The sequence below is a fragment of the Eubalaena glacialis genome, chromosome 3 (genome assembly GCF_028564815.1).
Source record: "Eubalaena glacialis isolate mEubGla1 chromosome 3, mEubGla1.1.hap2.+ XY, whole genome shotgun sequence".
In the NCBI taxonomy this organism is placed as follows: Eukaryota; Metazoa; Chordata; class Mammalia; order Artiodactyla; family Balaenidae; genus Eubalaena; species Eubalaena glacialis.
This window is the reverse complement of record NC_083718.1, coordinates 79,950,565-79,972,079: the sequence shown is the minus strand read 5'-3', so window position 1 is coordinate 79,972,079 and position 21,515 is coordinate 79,950,565. Positions and strand designations below refer to the sequence as shown.

The following is a 21,515-nucleotide window of genomic DNA, read 5'->3' as shown; positions in this document are numbered from 1 at the left end:
CCTAGGTGATACCGTCTAGTCCCCAATTTCAACTACCACCTGTATGCTGAGGCCACCCGAATCTCTATTTCAACCCAATCTTTTCTCCTGAGGTTCATCCTTGTTATCTCCATGTGCCTGGTGGATGATCTTTTTATCTGAACCTCCCATGGGTGCTTAAACTCAGTACATCCAAAGATTACCTTCATTCCTTTCCCCTAAACCCTGCTCCTCTCTTCCGTCTCACTTCATCAATGGTATCACCATCTATGTAGGCACACAAACTTGGGGCTATCTTTTCTTTCTTCTTCTTTACCTCCCCCTTCCAGTTGATAAGTTCTACTGATCTGACCGCTGAGATGTCTCCCATTGCCATCCCTCTTTCTGTTCTTTTTTCTTTTGGCCACGCCGAGTGGCATGAGGGATCTTAGTTCCTCAACCAGGGATCGAACCCGTGCCCCCTGCAGTGGAGGTGCAGAGTCCTAACCACTGGACCGCCAGGGAATGGAGGGAATTCAATGTCTCACATTGCCATCCCTCCTTCTGTTCTTACTCCTGCTGTTCTTGTTAAATCGGTCATCATTTCTTATCTACTGCCACAGCCTCCGAGATAGTTTCCTTATGTGTCAATCCACTTAACACACTTTTCTAAAGAAAACTGATTTGAAGATATGATCACTCCCCTACTCAAATCCTTTGATCAATTCCCACTGCTTTCAGAATAAACTTCAAGCTCATCATGGTACTGAAGGCCCAAAGCACATTCCAGAGTGAAAAAGACTGAACCCAACTGGAATGTCATCTCATGAAGCCTTCTCTGATCACTGCATAATTAATTATTCCTTCTTTTGGGCTTTAATGGCATTTAAAAAATATTTTAAAAATTATTATCGACATATAATTCACATAACATAAACTTCATCATTTTAAAGTATACAATTTAGGGGACTTCCCTGGTGGTCCAGTGGTAAAGAATCCGCCTTCCAATGCAGGGGACTCGGGTTCGATCCCTGGTCGGGGAACTAAGATCCCACATGCCACGGGGCAACTAAGCCCGCGCACCACAACCAAGAGCCGACGCACGGCAACGAAAAAGATCCCGCAGGCTGCAACTAAGACCCGACGTAGCCAAAAAAATAAAGAAAATAAATAAATATTAAAAAAAAAAAGTATACAATTCAGTGGTTTTTAGTATAGTCACAGAGTTGTACAAACATCCCCACTATCTAATTCCAGAACATTTCTATCAACCCAACAAGAAAGCAGTCACTCCCAATTTCCCCTTCCTCCACCTCCTGGCAACCACTAATTTACTTTCTGTTTTTATTGATTTACCTATTCTGGACTTCCACACAAATGGAATCATACAATATGTGGCCTTTTGTGTCTGGCTTCTTTCACTTAGTCTGTTTTCAGGGTTCTTCCATGTTAAAGCATGTATCAGTACTTCATTCCTTTTTATGGCTGAATAATATCCCATTTTATGGATACAACACATTTTGTTTATCTACTCATCAGTTAATAAGAATTTGGGTTGTTTCCACTTTTTGGCCATTATGCAATTAATCAATGTTATTATGAATGTTTATGTACAGGTTTTATGCTTTGAACTCTCTTGGGTATATACTTCGGTGTGGAATTGACAGATTGTACATTTAATATTTTGAAGAACTGCCAAACTGGCTGCACTACGGTGGGAGTAGATTACTACTCCCATCAATGGTGGGAGTAGATTAGGATAGCGGATATGTAGACAAAATATAAACAAACATTTCTCCAATTTCTCCACATGCTCACCAATAACTGTTATTTTGGCTCTAGCCATCCTAGTGCGTGTGCAGTGGTATCTCGTAGTTCTGGTTAGCCTCTCCCTAATGACTAATGATATTAAGCATCTTTTCATGTGCTTATTGGCCATTTGTATGTCTTCTTTACTGGACGTGTATTCAAATTCTCTGCTAACTTTTAAATTGGGTTGAGTTTTAAGCGTCTATTACATATTCTGGTACTAGACCCTTATCAGATATATGTGCTGCAAATATTTTCTCCTATTCTGTGGTTGTCTTTTTACTTTCTTGATAGTGTCCTTTGATGGATAAAAGTTTTTAATTTTGATGAAGTCTAATTTATCTTTTTTGGGGGGTTGTTTATGCTTTTGGTGTCACAGCTTAGAAACCACTGCCTCATCCAAGGTCATAAAGATTTATACCTATGTTTTCTTCTAAGAGTTTTATAGTTTTTAAAAATAGTTTTAGCTCTTACATTTAAGTCTTTGATCCATTTTGAGTTAAATTTTGTTTATTGTGTGAGGTAAGAGTTCAAATTCATTCTTTGCATATAGATATCCTGTTGTCCCAGAACCATTTGTTGAAAAGACCATTCTTTCTCCACTGAACTATCTTGACACTGTCAAAAACAAACCAACTGACCACAGATGTATGCATTAATCTCTGGACTCTGAATTCTATTCTACTGATCTATAGGTCTACCTTTATACCAGTACCACACTATCTTGATTATTCTATGACTTGCATCAAAATGTAAGTACCAGCACTTATTATAGTGCAGTATAACTTTATCTTCATTCATCCATTGATATTCTACTGGATTATAAACTCCTTAAAGGAAAGATTCATCTCTCACTTATCTTTATAACCATTCTAACCTTTGTCCCTAGCACTGGCCCGTGCCTCCACTGCAGCACACACACAGTACCTAGCACACAGCAGGAACTCAATGTTTGTTAAATAAATGAGTATATTTTCATGTCTTGGTGCCTTTGACCTATGCTGTCCATTTACCAGCATTCTCTTCTCCATCTCTTTTACCTACTGAAGCCCTATCCTTCAAGGCCCAGCTGAAATACAATCTTCTCAGTGAAGTTTCCCTCACATTTCCCATTATTAATTAACTGCTCTCTTCTTTGTTCTCTTATTGCAAGCTCTTTGTTCCTCCCACTCTCTTACCGTAATATGAATTTTCCCCATGAGATTGTAAACATGTTGAGGGCAAGAACTGTCTAATCGTTTTAATCTCTGTATACCGTAGGAACTAAAGCAATGCTTTACATACAGTGGGAACTTAGAAATTTGTTGAAATGAAATGAAGGGGCAAGGAGCCCACTGTAAGCCATGGCTATTATAGGAATCTGGTTATTCCCGTCCAGCCAAATTAATCTTCTTTCTGTTCTCCCTGTGCATCATTCCCCAGGCCTGGAAATCTCTCTGCTTCCCCTCCTCCATCAGCCTGGCCCGGCATTCACCCCCCACCCCCACCTTCCTTCCCTCTTATCCTTCCCTTCCCAGAACCTCTAAGATCAATTCCAACTGATTTGCCTCAGTTCTCATGTTCCCTCATTTTATTCTACCTGTCTCATCACTTGTTTGTATTTTCTCTACATAGTTACCATTCTAATCTATTACCGTAAGCTCTATTACCCTATTCACTCTATCCATCAAATTCTGCTTTAACAAATTCCACTGGCCTATGACAATTCTTTAGTAGTCCTGAAGTTTGACTTTTTAAGGTTTTACTGTGATAGGATATGGCCTGCAAATTAAGTTGTACACATTGGCAGATTGCTCTGATCAAGTATTATTTCGTTAAGGCAATGGCCAGTCTACCCTCAGCAGCGACCTTACCTGTAACTCTTTTTCCTCCTGCCTCAGCATATTCCTAAGGATCTGGGTGGCATGTTTTTGAAATTCAGGATCCTAAGAATGGAAAATATGACAGCAGTGAGAGTTGGGGACCAGATCGATAGCCTTTATTCTCGTCTACCAGCTGACTCCTGGTCGAGGAAGGCTATGAGAGTAGAGCCCGGTTCGTAAGAATGTTTTGTGTAACACTCAGTATCTCACTGAAATTCAGTAAACATAAAATCTGATTTTGATTTCATTCCTAATTTCCTAGAAACCCTGGCTGTAATCACATCTGGTATCAATTGCTCTCTGAAGTCTCCCAGGACTTGCTGGTCGGTCTTCTTTCCAACCAGAAAATCCTGTTCCCTATTCCTATCTGCCTCCTGTCCTCTTTTAACTCCTCACACAGGTTATCCTGGCCCTTGGGTTCTCTCCCTACTATTCTTGTCCTTTCCTGACTCTCTCCCCTACAGACTAGGCTCCATATTTCATTCCTCCAAGCAGCCTTTTTCCCCAGGAAGCCTTTTCCCCTACTCCTTGACTTATTCCATACCCTTGTAACAATGACTGGCAACAGTCTTTACAGATGCCTCTGACCATGTCTGGAGGTGTGCACCTTCTCCCTGATGGGGAGGAGAACTCTCAAAGGGCCTCCTTAGAGTCTTGCACACACATAGGAAACACACGGTATACTGCTATCTGATAAACTGCATATGCACTTACATGGAAAGAGGACACTAAGGCATGGAACACCCTTTTAATGCAGTTCTCATTTTGCTCTACTTTTTGATGGCCTTCATACAGCTCTTAGGCTTGTCTCTTCCTGCCAGCCTGCCATTTGATTTAACCTGTTTTCATTCCAATGGGGAGCTCTTCAAAGGGACACCAGAATGAGGAGAGGAGTAGGAGGACCATTACCTGCAGAGGTTTGGGTCCTGTGATGCGCTGTGGAGGTGGCGGAGGTGGAGGGGGTGGTGGTGGTGGGATCACAGGGGTGACTCGGGGAGCTCCTGCTGGGACTGGGTCCTGCTGGGGCCCAGAGACACCAATGGACGAGGGTGAAGAGCCCAGGAGGGTCAGTGCAACATAGGCACCAGCTGGAGGAAGGCAAAGAGAGGCTTGCTCAAGTGGTATTGTTCTCAACAGCAGACATTCAAGGTACAAAGGAGGGGATCCTCCCTTCTCCTTCCATTAAGCTTATAATTCTGCAGGTAAAGTTCTCCTCACTTTTAATGCCCCACCTGTTCTCTAATTTCTGTCCTTCCATCCTACATCAACACAAGTATCCCTTCCTTCCCTTTCCTCATGCAGAGACCTCAACCAAAATCCCACCCGTAACTATCTGGGAGCTGCCTGCCCAGTCCCTTGTTTCCTGGGACTGGGAGAGGGGAGTGAGCGGTATCTGAGTGAGACCTGGTCTTAGTAGAATATGATCTAAAACGTAGGGCAAAGATGGGTGGAAAAATAAAGATGTCGGATGAGAGACTAATAGTGTCTCCACTTGAAATGACAGTGGGGAACTGTGGTAGTCTACGATGATCAGGCCAAGAAGAAAGACTTCGGCTGCCTCGCACGTCTACAAAGGAAGCCTCCTGGGGCAACAGGCCTGCTTCCACCCGTGCCCCATCTGATCCCCTAATTTCATTCATTGTCAGCTCTCCCCAACTCACATTTGATAAGCTTCACCACTTCCAGATGTGAGCTATTGGTCACCATGGTGCCGTTCACCTGTTGGGGGACAAACGACATTATTGAGTAATGGCAGTGGAAGCCCAGAGGATCCTTCTCCTAGGTCAATTGCCACTCCTTTAGGGAGCCATTTATCAATGCTCTCTAGCATAGTAAAACATTACAGAAGCTTGGTCAGAGTCAAGAAGGGCCTAGAATACGGAATCCAGCTATCTTAGTCCCCAGTCTCTGTCACATTATACTACTCACTCTCATGGTACCACCCCCCTACTCAGTGGCTGATGACAGCTGGTACGAAAACGGAAGTGTGGAGGATGGCCAAGGCCAGAAGTGACGCTGCATCCCCTCCTCTGGAGGCGGAGAGGGAAGGTCACTCACTTTGATGATCCGGTCGCCCTCTTTCACACCGGCTTTCATGGCTGCGCCTCCTGTGAGGAAGGAGAAGGCCTGGTCAGCAGAGCCCCACGACCTTTCCAGAGGTGGCTGAATCTACACCAACGACCCTGTCAGATCACCTTCCCCCTCAAATCTCTTCTCACCTCTCTGTGTTAAGTGCCTCAAATGCTGGGTGTACATCCTATTCTGCTCCAGTGACACAACTACCTTTGAGCTGGACTGGACTGTATAAGGACACAGCTCTTGCTCTTTCCTCCACCTGGCTCAGAAGCCAGACTTCTCCTCTGAGAGCCAGACCAAGGTGGCAGAGAGGCAGGGCCATGCTCTGGGGAGAGTAATGTGTGCTTTATTTGAATGTGTCTAGATGTGTTCCAAGGTCAAATAAGAGTTATTTCTATTATCCAGTGGGAAGAACGAGTTCACTGTATTAAATAATTGCTGAAGTAATAATCATTTTTAAGAGGAATATGAGAAAAGGATTACAACAAGCATTTTCAAACCGTGGTCCCTAAGCCCTGAGAGGTTCACAAGGATATTCTGGGGGTTCCTAGCATTAAGGATGATAATGATCACTGCTTTATTTTCTGTTAAAAAATTGTTCTGGAGCTGCAGTGGTTTTGATCACCACATACAGTCGTCCCTCAGTATCCACCGGGGATTAGTTCTAGTACCTCCCACAGATATCAAAATCTGCAGATGTTCAAGTCCCTTACTTAAAATGGAGTAGTACACACCTGCAGGTTTCGCATCTGTGGATTCAACCAACTGCAGATGGAAATTTCAATCTGCAGTTGGTTGAATCCATGGATGCAGAATTCTCAGATGCGAAACTCGCGGATATGGAAGGCCAAATGTCGTTTTAAATAAGTTAGAATCCTAGTTTAAGTTATACCCAGGAAGCATAAGAAACACTAATGATGAGATAAGTTCATGAGGGACTCCCCTGGTGGTCCAGTGGTAAAGAATCCACCTTCAAGCGCAGGGGACTCGGGTTCGATCCCTGGGTGGGGAACTAAGATCCCACATGCCGCGGGGCAACTAAGCGCACGCACCACAAGTACCGAGCCCACGTGCCTCAACTAGAGAGTCCACGTGCCACAACTACTGAGCTCGCGTGCCTCAACTAGACAGCCCACGTGCCACAACTACTGAGCCCGCATGCCTCATCTACTGAGCCTGTGCACCACAACTACTGAGCCTGCGTGCTCTGGAGCCTGCACGTCACAACTAGAGAGAAGCCTGTGTGCCACAACGAAGAGCCTGCGAGCTGCAATGAAAGTTCCCACGTAACGTAACTAAGACCCGACGCAGCCAAATAAATAAATAAATAAATAAATAAATTTAAAAAATATGTTCACTCAGAAAGCTTATTAAAAAAAAAAAAAGAAAGAAGTTCACGAGAAGCATAAAAATTAGGTTTCTTGTAAATCTGCCCCAAGATGATCCTTAAATCTGTTAAGTTGCATTCATCTGATCAAAACAAAACTCCGACAAAGCACACCTAGATGTTTCTAGTCTGAAAAGAGAAATTACAGTGATGACTACATTCCAATTTGGCTTTTCAGTATTGGGACCCAGACTACCCTCATCTAAAGTGTGCTATTTATGGAAAAGTACTTGCAAGTAGCTTGAAAACTCTCTTTTACACTGTCATCTAGAACCTAAAGGTGGAGAGGAAAGAGCTATTTTGCCTGAATGTATGAAACACGTGAGGTGACTTCTAATAACTTAGGGATTAAAAGAAATTAAACTTTTCAGAGTAAAGGAATTAGAGCAGAAGTTCTAAACTTCAGTAAGCATGAGACTCACCAGGAGAATCTGTTAAAAAGCATATTCCTTGACTCCCTTGCTAGCAAGTGATTCAGTACTTCTGGGACTGGGCCCCGGAATGAGGATTTCAATCATCCTAAGGGCCTAGGTGATTCTGATGTAGGCAGAACACAGACTACACTTTGAGAAACAGTGAATTGAGAAGCCTAAAATCTGGAAAAGACAACAACTGCTTTGTTACTCTTGTGATTTCAATGCCAATCCAAATGAAGTCTCTTCCTCTCTCCTGCCCGAAATACACATACATACTCAGATTTTCCAAAACTCATATTTTACTGCAAGCCATCCTTTTGTTCTTTCCTCTCCAGGTCTGAGAGGAGGAAAAATTGGAAGAGTGCTGAACTCACACTTCACTGGAGGGGATCCCCATACTTTCTGTATCAAACAGACCATAGAGGCAAAGTACAAGTTACTGGCAGTCCCACTTGCTCTGTCTCACCCTAGTCCAGGAACCTTGAGAGAATATGGAAGCAAAGAATAAAAGTATCTTTTCAGAGCTCTACCCTAGGATATGAAAAACAAACCTCTCACTGACAAAAGTTAACTACCAAACATAAGGAGCTATAATTATTTATATCCTTGTATGATCCACATACCTCATTTTGGTCATAAATTTGAAATTCTCTTTTCACTTTTCCCATTAAATAAATCCCAAATATTTCTCCCAAATTATGTAAGTATATTTCCTTCCCATTTTGCACTGTACTTAGTGGGAAAATGCTGGCCTGCCCCCTACCCCTTTCCTTGTACTCTTCTTCAAGCCTATGTTGCGCCACGTTGCCAGGCTCAATCCCATTTGCTACACTGAAGTTCACTCCTGTTACGGATACTTGCTTGTGTTAGGGATACTTGCTTCACACTCTCCCCTACTCCCATCTCCTTCCTGATCATCTTCTTTAGTCTGGGTCACTTAACAACAATGATTCTACCACCTGACATATGATAGTGCTTTGAAATATCTGAAGCTTTTTCACACATCACTGGTTACTTGATCGATTTGCTTATAATGCCCTCCCACTCTCTACTCCCTTCCCACCAAATTTCTATCCTGCCAATGTGTTTTCCATGGCCATCTTTCAAACTACTCCTGAAATCCTATTTTCTTCTAAGGAGGCTTCCTAAACTGATCAGAAGGGAAATACTTAGCTTCGAACCACCAACTACCCAAATACAAACTTACAAATACCCTTTCCTCCCACGCACTGTCCAACACACATCTTTAGGTCATTTATTACTTAGTGTTAATATATCTGCAAATACATTTAGACCAGTGTGCCTGTCTCAACTGTGAACTGCTGCAGCACAGTGACCATTCGTGCACGGAGCAAGGTCATGTGAAGGTGAGAAAGAAGAAAGCAGGTCTTGGATTTCTCCACGGCATCTTCCAACCCAGGACGAGGAGCTCCCCTGGAGGGCAATCAGGCACCTGCCTGATGACCTGAAGGCTATTCTGCCATTTTCACACTTCCAACAGGGGAAACAAGCCCGGAGTGTGATCCCTAGAAATTCTGCCTGGAAGCTTAGCATTGTGGAGACTTCCCCAGGTGCCCCTGGGGAACCAGTTCTAGAATGAATCATTCATGCCCCAGGATGCCCAGGCCTCCAGAGAAAGCACATGCAAGTTCTCCAAGTCCTGTGGCACTGTCACATACATGGTGGCTTTGTAAGAACTGTACACCGCAGGTAGGAGGGACCTAACACTCACCAGGCCGCACAGATTGCACCAGAACAATGCGATCCCCGCTGACTGTGAAGCCGAAGCCATGCTGGTCCTTTTGGATGATGACACAGCGTTGAACGAGACCTGGTGAGAGGTAAGGAGGAGAAAGAAGGGAGTTCGGTAGGAACTGTCATCAGAACGTTAGTGCACACGAGCCAAGACCAACCCAGGGAAGTCCCAGTGTGTTTCTTCCTCCAGAAAGCCTTTCCAGATTCCCCAGACTTTTCCTGCCCACACACACTATTGCAATGCCTGCCTTCCTCAGTGATCGACAAAACCCTGTCACCTACTCTGTATTCTATACAAGAAATTCCTTTCTCTGAGGTGCTGAGATGTTTGTCTCTCTTATGCATGTCTGTCTTTTTAGGCCTGTTTGGGTGAGACTGGTCGAAGAAGGGGCATGGCCAACTCCAGCCTGAAGGCTAATGTTACAGAGAAGCAGCCCTGGGATTGAAGCCTAAGTGAGACTGGAAGTTTTCCATCAAATTACGTCCAATGAATACAGCAGGTGGGACACCCGTGCTTGTTGATTCTGCAGAGCTGGGTAACTCACGTGGGGTGACTGAGGGCTGGCCCCTTGTCAAAATCCAGGGAAGGATAAATGACAAGAGAAAACCCCGTTTGTCACACATACAACCATATGCAGAGCGTAGGAAAAAAGAAAGAGAGACTATAACTCCTAACTGACTCCATCCCTGTGGGCGTGTACTAGGCGTCGTGCACGTGCGCAGGTACGTGTGACTGCTTCCTGTGATGGAGAAAGCATGAATTCTAGAGTTAAAACTCAGCTGGTTTCAGGTCCTGGTTTTGTCTCCTACAAGCCTGTACACTTGGCAAATTTTTTAACCACTCTGCGTCTCAGCTTCCTCATCCATAAAATAGGTATGATAAAATCTACTTTCTACAATTGATAAAAGGACTGAATAAGGTAATTTGTATAAAACATATAACACAATACCTAGCACACATTATGAGCTCAATATAAAGGCTAAGTTGTTTTACATCTGGGGTATACAGATCTGTCTGTATGGGTAAACACCTCTGTGTCTATGTGTTAATGCCCCGAGAAGGTTACCTGTTGTCTCAGAGGTGTCGGAGGGTTGGCGGTGGTGGGAAGGGGACTTGCGTTCAGGTGCTGAATCTCCCAAAGACAGGCTACTTAACCTGGAGAAAGAGTAAGAAAGCACAACAATGAATTGGGCAGGGAGGGACCAGCCTTGTAGCAGAAGGAAGCTCTGTCAAAGGGGCCCTGAGTCTTGGGTAACAGGAGACCGACCCTCTCACCCTGTAACCCGCTCAATCTGGTGGGAGATCAGCCACATCTACACCACTGGCAACAAGCATGATCTCTTTAATGCCCAGCAAGGCGTGAAGGGAAATAGCCCTTCCTGGAGTCAGGAGACACAGAGACAATAGCAAGAACAGGGTGTGTACAAATACACATGCTTGTTGGGTCTTACCAGGCTGCAATGGGGCTGATGGAACAGAACGGAGGCAGCAGAGAAAATGAATGCGAGAAAAAGACAAGAAAAAAACAAACAGCTAGTTAGTTTTAGGTGATGATTTGTAAGGAAGGGGGAACTGGAAGGCAAGGATGGGAGGGTCACAAACACACAGAGGCCTTCAGGGACACAGCAGAGGACTGCAGTGGCTGTATCAGAGACACTCTCTCTCACTTTAGCTTCGTCTCTTCGTCCCTCTCCAAAACAAGTGTCTCTAGGAGGGTAACTAGGCCTTTAGTTGGGTAATTGGCGACTTTACCTGTTGGGTAATTGGCAACTTGTACCCTTTTCTAGAAAGGAAGCGTACAATGATGACCCGAGCCTCTGAAATTCCATTTATTTTGTGTGTACCATGGGAGAACAGGAATCTGGTCTGTTTGGTGGTAGTATTCCAACCCCATTCCTACAGCCAGCTTAAGGCACCCTGCTTAGAAACTATTAAGGCCCTACAACCTCAAGGTACCACAGATCACCAAACCAGACCTAATAATAGGGACCCTGCAGGAACAGGAGAAGCTCAGATCATTGCTATGCCTCTCCTTTTTAGAAAAGTGTACGAGTTGCCAGTTCCTAATCAATAGTTGCTGCCCCTCCAGAGGGTGTCTCCTATTTATATCTAGCAAATGACTATGTAGAAGGGGCTTCATGTAAGCACTGTGTGCAGTGGCAAAACACTGCAATGAATCTAAGTGTTCATAATGGGTGACTGGTTAAATAAACTGCAGTATAGCAATATAAAGACACAGTATTCAGTCATATAAAAGAATGAGGGGGGCTCTTTATATACGATAAGGAATAGTCTCCAAGACATGCTGTTGAGTGGAAAAAGGAAGATGCAGAATTATGTAGACGGTAGAAGAGAAGGAATGATTTGTTTATATGTTTGCTTACATATATATAAAATGTGTAAAATACCTCTGAAAGGGTACAAAAGAAACATATATCATTGGTTGCCTCTGAGGAAGGAAACTGTGCCAGGGGCAAAGGGATGGAGTTGGAATCTTTTCATTATCTTCTTGTTTGTACCATTTAAATTCTGAGTCATGTGACGGTACTAACTATTCAAATAATAAATACAACACAGTACAAATAAATAACTTTTAAATTTAAAAGAGGGGTCTTCTTCCCCCCCTCACCCTGGCACCCCACTTACCTGGACAGGTGAGACTGCTTTTTACTGGCTGATCTTTGGATCAGAGAGAGAAGGACATCAAGGAAGAAGAGAGCGTGGGGCCCAGGAGAGAGTGACGCAGGAAAGGAGGAAGCAAGGAAGAAAAACGAAACAAGACATAAACCAGACAAGACACTGGAGATGGTTGGTTTAAAAGAGAAACCACAATCAAGCTAAGAAGGACCCGGGGTGGAAACTGGCCAATGCAGTAGAACCACCTTACTAAAATGCAGATTTACCTGTGCCATTTTGCTGATTAAAGCCTTTTAGAGCTTCCCCATTGTACTTGGGAGAAAGGTCACCCTGTCTTCAAGCGAGGCCATTAGCCACAGCATCGAAAAGGCAGTACTGCCTGATGCCAGTCAGCACCCGTCCGCTGTCTCCCACAGCTCCCAGTACCTATCCTTACTGCATACGATCAGTGGAGCTGCTTGTGCGCTTGTCTGTAGGGCTGTAAGGTCCACGAAGTCAGGGTGGTCTTGTTGATCAGCACCCCCTGTGCCTGACACAGTGAATGCTCCGTCCTATTTTTGGTCCCTGCTCTTCACTCTTCTTTCACTTGCCATGGTTTCCGGCTCCTGTCTTTGCCCATACTGTTCCTTCTTCCTAGATGTCCTCCTTACTCTACTCCCCATTACTACACCTGTCAGCCAGACAAGAAGGTGAACTTCCAGAAGCTACAACTTCTGGCTTTCTTCAAATTACCCTAGTCCATCATGCCTTGCCACCCCCCACCTCCTCATCCAAGGTAAAGATTCAACTTAGCTCATCATTTAATAAATGTCCTGGAATCTATGGATGATAACTAAACTTACTGTGGTAATCATTTTGCAATACATGGATGCCAGGTCATTATGCTGTACATCTTAAACTTAGGCAGTGCTGTGTGTCAATTATACCTCAATAAAATGGAAAAAAAAAAAGTCCTAGATTCTAGACCTGTGCTATCTATCTAATACAACAGCCACTAGCCACATGTAGATATTTAAATTTTAAAATTCTGTTTCTCAGTTGTACTATGGCTAGTGGCTACCATACAGGACAGTGCAGAATAAAACACTTCCATCGCTGCAGAAAGTTCAATTGCACAGCGCTGCTCTAGATACTATGCCAGGCACTACGGGGTACAAAAATGAATAAGACACAGTTACTTGCAGGTAATGGATGGGGTATACATATAGAACTTTAGTATAAACACTGAATGGCAACAGCTCCGCTCCCCACATCGGTGAGGGATTCTCAGAATGAACTTTTAAAGGTTTGTTATTCCAGCTGCTCATCTGTTGTCTTCGGCTAGATCCACAACATCCCACCCCTGGGTTACCCAGAATGGGCGTGCACTTCTCCCTCCTTACTACTTCAGGAGAAAGCCCATTCTATCTTGGGACAGCTTGGGCCTCCTCCTTGCCTTGCTCTGCTTGACTTTGCAGGAAACTGGTTTCCTATGCCCACATTTAAGCTTAGAAGGAATGGTCTGGTAACTTAACCTGGTTTGGTTTTGCATTTGAGCTAGGTTGTGAGCTGTTCAATGTAACTCAAAGCACAGGAAGCCAAGGTTTATGTACCTGGCTGTAGAGGACTGTTAGGGGCAAAGACAAGGATCATTTCAGCAGCCATTGAAAGTTCTTCTAAAAAAAAAAAAAAAAATCACAGGCTAGGGCAGAGACAGTGGAGGACATGGGGGATGACAACATAAGTATAACTGGAACAGATGCAAAAATTTTTTTTTTCTCTTTGAGAGCCTAAAGGAGGAAAAACTACCACTGAATGAGAGGAGGAAGAAACGTCTGTATCAGCAGATCAAGACTTTAATGGTGGGCTCTCCCTCTTCCTGATGACATTGCCATCAAAACTGGGCAGCAGAGATCAGATTCCAATCAGCCTAAATCTGATGGGCATGGAGAAGGCCCAGGAGAGTAGAGAAGTTCCTGCAAAATTTGTGGCTCTCTAAATGGCATCACTGAGATAGATCTTCTGAATCAACTTCTCAGTAACCCCCATATTTATCCAGTCAGTTATGGAGGCTGGTAAGTCCTTTTATGTTTTCCCAGAGTTGCTCCTTCCTTTACATTATCACTGATATCCATCACTTTAAGCCACATGTCCATTGCCTCAAGTCTGGATGACTTAAAAAAAAAAAAAAACCTCTTGTTTTCACTCTCCAGTCCCTCCAGCATTCTACCACAAAGGACTAACTTTCCCAAACAAAATTTCTTTGGGTCCCCCCCTGGTCAAGAACCTATGATTTCCCTTCTTACTATCTATATGATCAGATGTGCGTGCAATTACCTGGTATTAAAGGCCTTTCATCAAGTGGATCCAAGTACCTTTCAAATTCACTCTTATTACTTGTTCAGTTTTCCTTACCTCTACTGGATCCTAAAAGATGCTGTGCTCATTCTCATCTCTGCTTTATGAAGACCGCCATCCCTTCTCCTCTCTATCCCTCCTTTACTCCTTTTTCAAGGCTCTGGTCAAATGGCATTGATTCCATGAAGCCTCCCCTGGCCACTGCAGCTTGCATTTCTTTTACCCCAACATTTTTTGGGAAAATTTTCAAACCTATTATTAAAGTTGAAGGGGCAGCATGATGAACACCTACATACCCTTCATCTAGATTCACCAATTAACATTTGTCACTTGCTTTATCTTTCTATGATTATACACTTTTTCCCATTTGAAAGTTGCACACATCATGACATTTTACCCCTAAATACTTCAGCATATGTCCCCCAAGACCCTTGGAATTCTATATAACCACAATGCCATCAGCACACCCAATGAGTTTAACTTTGATACGATAATATTATCTAGGGCTTCCCTGGTGGCGCAGTGGTTAAGAATCCGCCTGCCAATGCAGGGGACACGGATTCGATCCCTGGTCCGGGAAGATCCCACATGCCACAGAGCAACTAAGCCCGTGCACCACAACTACTGAACTCAACTACTGCACTCTAGAGCCCGCGAGCCACAACTACTGAAGCCCGCGTGCCTAGAGCCCATGCTCCGCAACAAGAGAAGCCACAACGATGAGAAGCCACAACGATGAGAAGCCACGACGATGAGAAGCCGGCGCGCCGCAACGAAGAATAGCCCCCACTCGCCGCAACTAGAGAAAGCCCGTGCACGGCAACGAAGACCAAACACAGCCAAAAAATAAAAACAAAAAATAATAATATTATCTAATATATAGTCTATATTCAAATTTCCCTAATTGTTTCATTAATCTCCTACATAGTTGTTCCCCAACTGCCTCAATACACGATCCAGTCAAAGATCTCAGAATTGCATTCATTCATGGTTTTTAGATTCATTTAATCTAGAATATCACCCCCCTGCCTGCCCACTTTTCTTGGTCTCTCCTAACACTGACATGTACAAGAGTTCAGGCCAGTTGTCTTATTGAATGGCCTGCAACAGATCTGCCTGTCTCCTCAGGATAAGATTCAGATTAAACATTTTAAAATAATATTAGATAAGTGATGTAGCATAACTTGCCCATTTCTGGTGATCCTAGGTTTGATTACTTAGATAAGTTGGTGCTCCTAAGATTTCTCAGTGGTAAAAGTATATTTTCCCACTTGAATTAGTGGGAAATCTGTGGGGTGATATTTTGAGACTGGTGAATATCCTGTTGTCCAACAGCTTCCCACCCAATAGTTTTACTATCCATTGATGATCCTGGCCTGAACCACTTACTGCACTGGTGGCTGCAAAATGGCATTTTGGGAAAATTTTCAAACCTATATTAAAGTTGAAGGGGCAGCATGATGAGGTGAAGGAATTCTATCATTCCTTTTACATCTATTAGCAGGCAATCTTGTAAAGAAGGTCATTTTGTCCCTTTTCTGGAATAGTGCTATGAACTCATGAATTTTTTCCCCCAATGCAATGCATTATAATCCATTACTGCTTTTAAAAAAATGTTAAAGTTGTCCCAATTTGGCTGATGGGAGCTTCTACAAGCCAGCTGCTGTGTCCTTTAAAGTGTCACTATCTGTCTTTGAGTGCATCCTTATTTTCTGGCACACACACAAAAATACTCCAGGCTCACCTTGTATTTTCCCTATGTCAGACTTTGACTCAAACATTTCTCTAAGGAGCCCTGGTTCCTTTTAGTAGGAAATGTATCTAGAAACAAGATCTGGATGCTAAGTGCTCATTGCTGCTAAGCTGTCACTGCTTCTAGGCCCTTTCAATGGACAGAGCCAGGAAATAAATTGATTAAGAAATTGTGAGTTCACAATAAAATCTCGTTCGACTCCAACACTACAGGGTTCCTCCTCATCTTCCCCAATTCCATATTTTATCTTCCTTTTCCCATAGTGAGACCCTTGTTCACAAACAATAGTAATATATTTACTCATTTGCTCTATTCTGTAATACATCAAATACTGTTTCCAGAGTTACTACATCAGTAACACTGGCAACAGCAAACTTACTAAGTAAAGTTCAGCGTTTCCTTGCAATTCTTTCTGTCCTTAGACTGTATCCCACTAAAGGTATACAGCCAGTACTGTGTGTGAAAGTTACTTTGGATTAATTCTTCTTTATGTTATCAATTTGAAATGCATTTAGGTTACTGTTTTTTTGGCTGCACCATGCAGCATGTGGGATCTTAGTCCCCCACCAGGGACCGAACCTGTGCCCCCTGCAGTGGAAGTGTGGAGTCTTAACCACTGTAACGTCAGGGAAGTCCCTAGGTTTCTTTTTATATTTGTCTGTAATTTTAGGGTTTGCTTTTTCAGGCTTATTTATTTAATTTTACTTTTTGAATTTGTCAAACATTTACATGGTTGAAAACTCAAAATGCAATTTAAAAGGTATATTCAGAAGTGTCCCTGTCCCTTCATCCCACTCCTCCCCAAGTAACCACTTTCATTTGTTTTTGGTTTTCTGTGTTTCTTCTTGTAAAAACTAAGCAAACACATATAAATATTCTTATTTTCCTTTCTTGCTTCCACAACAGGTAGTATCCTACACCTTTTACACTTTGATTTCTCATTTAATATACCCTCAAAGAAACTCCGTATCAGTTCACAGAAATCTACCATTTCCTCATCCTTTTCTTTACAATGCAGCCCACATTCTTTCACAAGTGTTCCTCCTTCCTACACTGCTCCCTATCATCTGCTGTGTTAGTCCGGCCTCTCTGCCAGAGGGCAAAGGTTACAGGGTGTTCCTCCTGGTATGCTCGCCAGCACCAGACACAGGATGGGCGCTCTGCAAATACATGGTGAAAGCGCCTCCTCATCCTAGCCTAGAGGGCGTGTGAGGAAGCAAGGAAAGTTCTGGTGACCTTCCAGACAGCAAAGCTGAAGAGTGGTACCAGCCCACAAATCCCTGCTGTTGGCCTATGGTATTTGTGTGTGTGTGTGTGTGTGTGTGTGTGTGTATACACACCTATATACATGTATATATGTGTATACACACACACACATATATATGTATATATGTGTGTTTAAAATTAATTGTTAAAAATTTTAAAAATCAGGCAATTTCATATTTAAAAATACAGGTTTCTGGTTTCTCTTGAAAAGGCAGAAGTTCTGGCACCACTGGGGCTTTAGTCTCATATGGTGACAGCTGGCTTAAGTTGGGTGGTAACAGCCCCTTTCAATGGGAGGTCTCTTCATCCTCAGTCCCATCCCACAACAAATGTGTAAATGAGGGAAAGGCCGAGAATATCCCCGTTCTGTGATAATAATTATTAAGTTCTTACTAGCTACCAGGTACCATGCTAAACATTTGACATACATTATCTTATTTAACCATCACAAAAGCCTGGTGAGGCAGGTAGTACATCTCCATTCTCAGATGAGTGAACAGAGGTTAAGTAACTGACTTCAAGGTCTGTGTTCCTCAACAAAAAGCTGTATGACCTGTGCCCGTATGTAGATCTAATTGGTCTTTACTGGACTTTCTCTATTTTCTTTTTTACATACATACGTACACACACGCACACATATACAAACACACATATAATATATACATCTCACATGTGCACACATATATAATATATATGATATATACATGAGATACAAATACATAATACATATATGCAATACATGTATATAAAGGTATATAACACATATGATAGACAGATATAAAAAGTACACTATACATAGGCTGACCTAGGTGTTTTGAGTCTGGGGCAAAGTAATGTTCTTGAATCCCTGCCCAAAGCGAGGAGTAGTAACCAGGAAAGAGCTACCTTGCCAGGACCTTAGTTCTAGATAAAGTCCACACTCACTGAACCCTGACCTGGTCCTACTGGTCTGGTTTCCCTGATCTGCCAGGGTGGAGCTTTAAGCAGCCTCCTGGCACCCTAACTTTCCAAGGATTCTGCCTCTGGGTAGAATTTTCCCTATGGTCTGAGGCTGGAAACATAGCACATCCCTATAGTAAAGAAAAGAGGCCAGTTTGCAGACAGTCCTTGCTGACAGAATATGACACAAATGCTCCCTAAGAGCTTATGTAATTGAAGACATTTAGAGGGAAAAAGGGTACAGATCAAGTAAAAGCAGTGGTTCCAATCAGAACCAGAGCGCAAAGTTAACACTTTAAACGATGTTGCAGAAAAGCATTGGGCTTGGAAATCAGGGAAATTCAGGTGCTAATTCCAATTCTGTCTCTAATTCACTGTGGGCCACTACCCACTTGACTTCTACACGTGTCAATTCTCTCATCTGTAAAAGTAGAGGGCAGAAAAATGGAGTGGGAAAGTCTCTGGCAATGTAGCCAGAAAAGGCTCACATCTCAAGTGGATCATTTACTAGCTGAGGAGCAGCATATGAATTACTTGAGGCTCCAACCCTGTGGGTTCAACTCAGCAGGTCTGTGGTATGAATACTATTTTTATTTCAACAGGCAGTCCAAGTGATTCCTTATTTAGAGGACCATAACTTTGAGGAACTCTCAAAACAAGTCCCTTAACTTCTTAGTCTATCATCTGTTTTCCCTGGTAGACCTTAAACCCCTTGAGAACAAGGATGGCATCTTACTCATCCTTGTAACACCAGCCAAGGTCCAGCAAAGCGTCTTGTGCGTGGTGGGCACCTGCTCCAAAATGTTTGCTGAAGGAATGTACACGTCCTTTCTTTCTCCCAGAGCTGAGGTGAGGATCAAAGAGGTAATATTTGTTAAGTTCTTTGGAAGTGTAAAGTCCTATGCAAATGGCTCTACTGTGTTTTCTGAAGTCTTGTCCAGGTCCAGATTGGGTGACCTACACTCAACACGTGTCAGAGGTGAGGGGAACAGTACAAGATTGAGTGAGTGAACAATACATGGAAAAGTGGGGATGACTCCTGGTGTGTTCTAATTCTAGGTAGGGCAGAGCCAGGAAAGCTCTCCTTCGCACTTCCATGAAGGACTCCTGGACAACAAGAGGCTTGGGGACTTGTTCGACAATCAGAGCAGACAACTTGGTAGACAGGGCTGTGTGGAGGCAGAGAACTGGTATGCCGACAGGGTAGCACGCGGCCCATGTGGTATGGTCTGGAAAGCACAGCTTTAGGGGTAAAGTACGGGCTCCAGCTCAGGCTCAGCCTTGTCCTCACTCTGTAGTCTCAGGCAAACCACCCAACCTCTCCAAGTCTCAGTTTCTCAATAACAAATGTGGGTAATTCCACTTTCCTCAAAGGGTGACTGGCGGAACCAAATCACCATCACTGATCCCTCGAAGCTAAAATGTTCACATTGAAATCAATCTCCCCAGCCCAAGCCTGACCCTGGCTCCTGAGCAAATAGTTCCTCCTCAGGAAACAGGGCCACACACAGTCGCTCATGCCAGAGACCTGAGTTATTTTTGACACCCCCTCAAATCTAACCAACCGCCAAGTCCTACTGATATTACCTACTATTATTTTTGGAATCCACTTACTTTTGCCCCTTCCTGCCACACGCTGGTGGAAGACACCTCTCACCTAGAACAAGTGGTCTCCTCACATCTCCGCCAGCCTCCACTCCTTTAGAATTCACCCATTCTCTACACACAGTCAGGGGGGTTTCTTCAAAAGATAATTTAGAACACACATCACTCTTCCGTGGTTTCCCGCTGTCCTTGTATAAAGTTCCAAATCCTTTGCATGGCCTAGCAGGTTCTCATCTCTTGTCCTTCCCTCACTGCCCCCCACCTTGCTCACTATATTCCAAACCTAGGGACCTTCTCCCCCACCTCGGCCAGGCCAACTCACACTCATTCTTCACGGTTCAGCGTAAACGCTTCTTCTCAGCGAAGCTTTCTCCGATACCCAAGAAGCTGAGTCTCCCCTGAAATTTCCCTTTGCAATGCCTAACTCAATAGTAACTAGTTATTTGGGTGTTTTCCTGATTGTTTAATGCCTACTTTTCTCATTTAATGATAAACTTCATTGTCTCTTATTCTCTAGAGCACAAGCAGCTCCAGAACACAGTACACAGTGGACATTCAATAAATACGTGTTGAAAGATGAAATCAGATAATACACGCAAAAGAACTTTATAGACATCAAAATATCGTAAGCACATACTTACCATCAAAAGGAAGTGTTCCGAGTAACCTCCACAACGCGTGTATGTTAGGGTTAAATCCAGTCTCACAGTTTTAACAAAGGCTAAATGAACTAGGAAGGTGTTAGCCTCTCCACACACTTACAGCAGGGAGTGACATCAACCTGGCTGTAAGAACTGGTTAAGCTCCTAAAGTCTTCCATCTCTCAGATCTCTAGAATCCAATTCTGTACACAAAGCAGTGAAGCATTCACTAAACAAGAAAATGCATGTTAGGACGTGTTGGTAACTACAAAGTAGATCTGGTTGAGGGGATGGCCAAAGGAGGAATCAGAGAGTAGACATTTAACCAGAGCCTAGGGAAGGGTGGAATTCTGATGGGAAGCTGTGCTGTGCAAGGACATACTAGGGGGAGGAAACAGCATAAGTAGAGGCACACAAGGAGGTCAAGAACACAGCGAATTTGGTGAGGCTGTCAGTGCATCACAGGGGAGAAAAGAGGAAAGGGCCAGACAAGAGGAGTGAACAAGAGATAAAACTGAAAAGACATGGGTTCTCGTCCTGGTTCTGCCACTTAACAGCTGGTGGACATTAGGAAACTCTCTCAAACTCACTGAGTCTCAGTTTCTCCACCTAAAAAATGTGGATAATTCACCCGCCCTGCTCTACCTATCTCATAGAGCTGCTGTGAGAATTAAATGAGATAGGGAATATCAAAGGCTTTCAAAACTAAAACAACATATTCATGTTAGGAAGTACAAGGACAGAGGAAAAGGTTAGGGCAGGTTATGGATTTTATTCTTTACAGAGGGGAGCTGTTGAAGGTTTTCTAGAAGGAGTAACAGGAGCAGATCTAGTTCCTTAAAAAACTACAAATAGAACTACCATACGACCCAGCAATCCCACTACTGGGCATATACCCTGAGAAAACCATAATTCAAAAAGAGTCATATACCACAATGTTCATTGCAGCTCTACTTACAATAGCCAGGACATGGAAGCAACCTAAGTGTCCATCAACAGATGAATGGATAAAGAAGATGTGGCACATATATACAATGGAATATTACTCAGCCATAAAAAGAAACGAAATTATC

General features: G+C 43.4%; 1 protein-coding gene across 7 annotated transcripts in view; it reads right to left on the bottom strand.

Annotated features, from left to right (window-relative positions):
- Positions 1-21,515, bottom strand: part of ARHGEF11 (Rho guanine nucleotide exchange factor 11) — a 110,941-nt gene that overhangs the window by 38,076 nt on the left and 51,350 nt on the right. For all 7 annotated transcript variants that reach the window (XM_061183266.1, XM_061183273.1, XM_061183269.1 and 4 more), the window contains exons 2-7: positions 10,331-10,419; positions 9,241-9,339; positions 5,688-5,737; positions 5,291-5,348; positions 4,539-4,717; positions 3,621-3,692 (exon numbers count right to left, since the gene is read on the bottom strand). In XM_061183266.1, the coding sequence (XP_061039249.1) occupies positions 3,621-3,692; positions 4,539-4,717; positions 5,291-5,348; positions 5,688-5,737; positions 9,241-9,339; positions 10,331-10,419 (547 nt within the window). The remainder of the gene's footprint in view (positions 1-3,620; positions 3,693-4,538; positions 4,718-5,290; positions 5,349-5,687; positions 5,738-9,240; positions 9,340-10,330; positions 10,420-21,515) is intronic.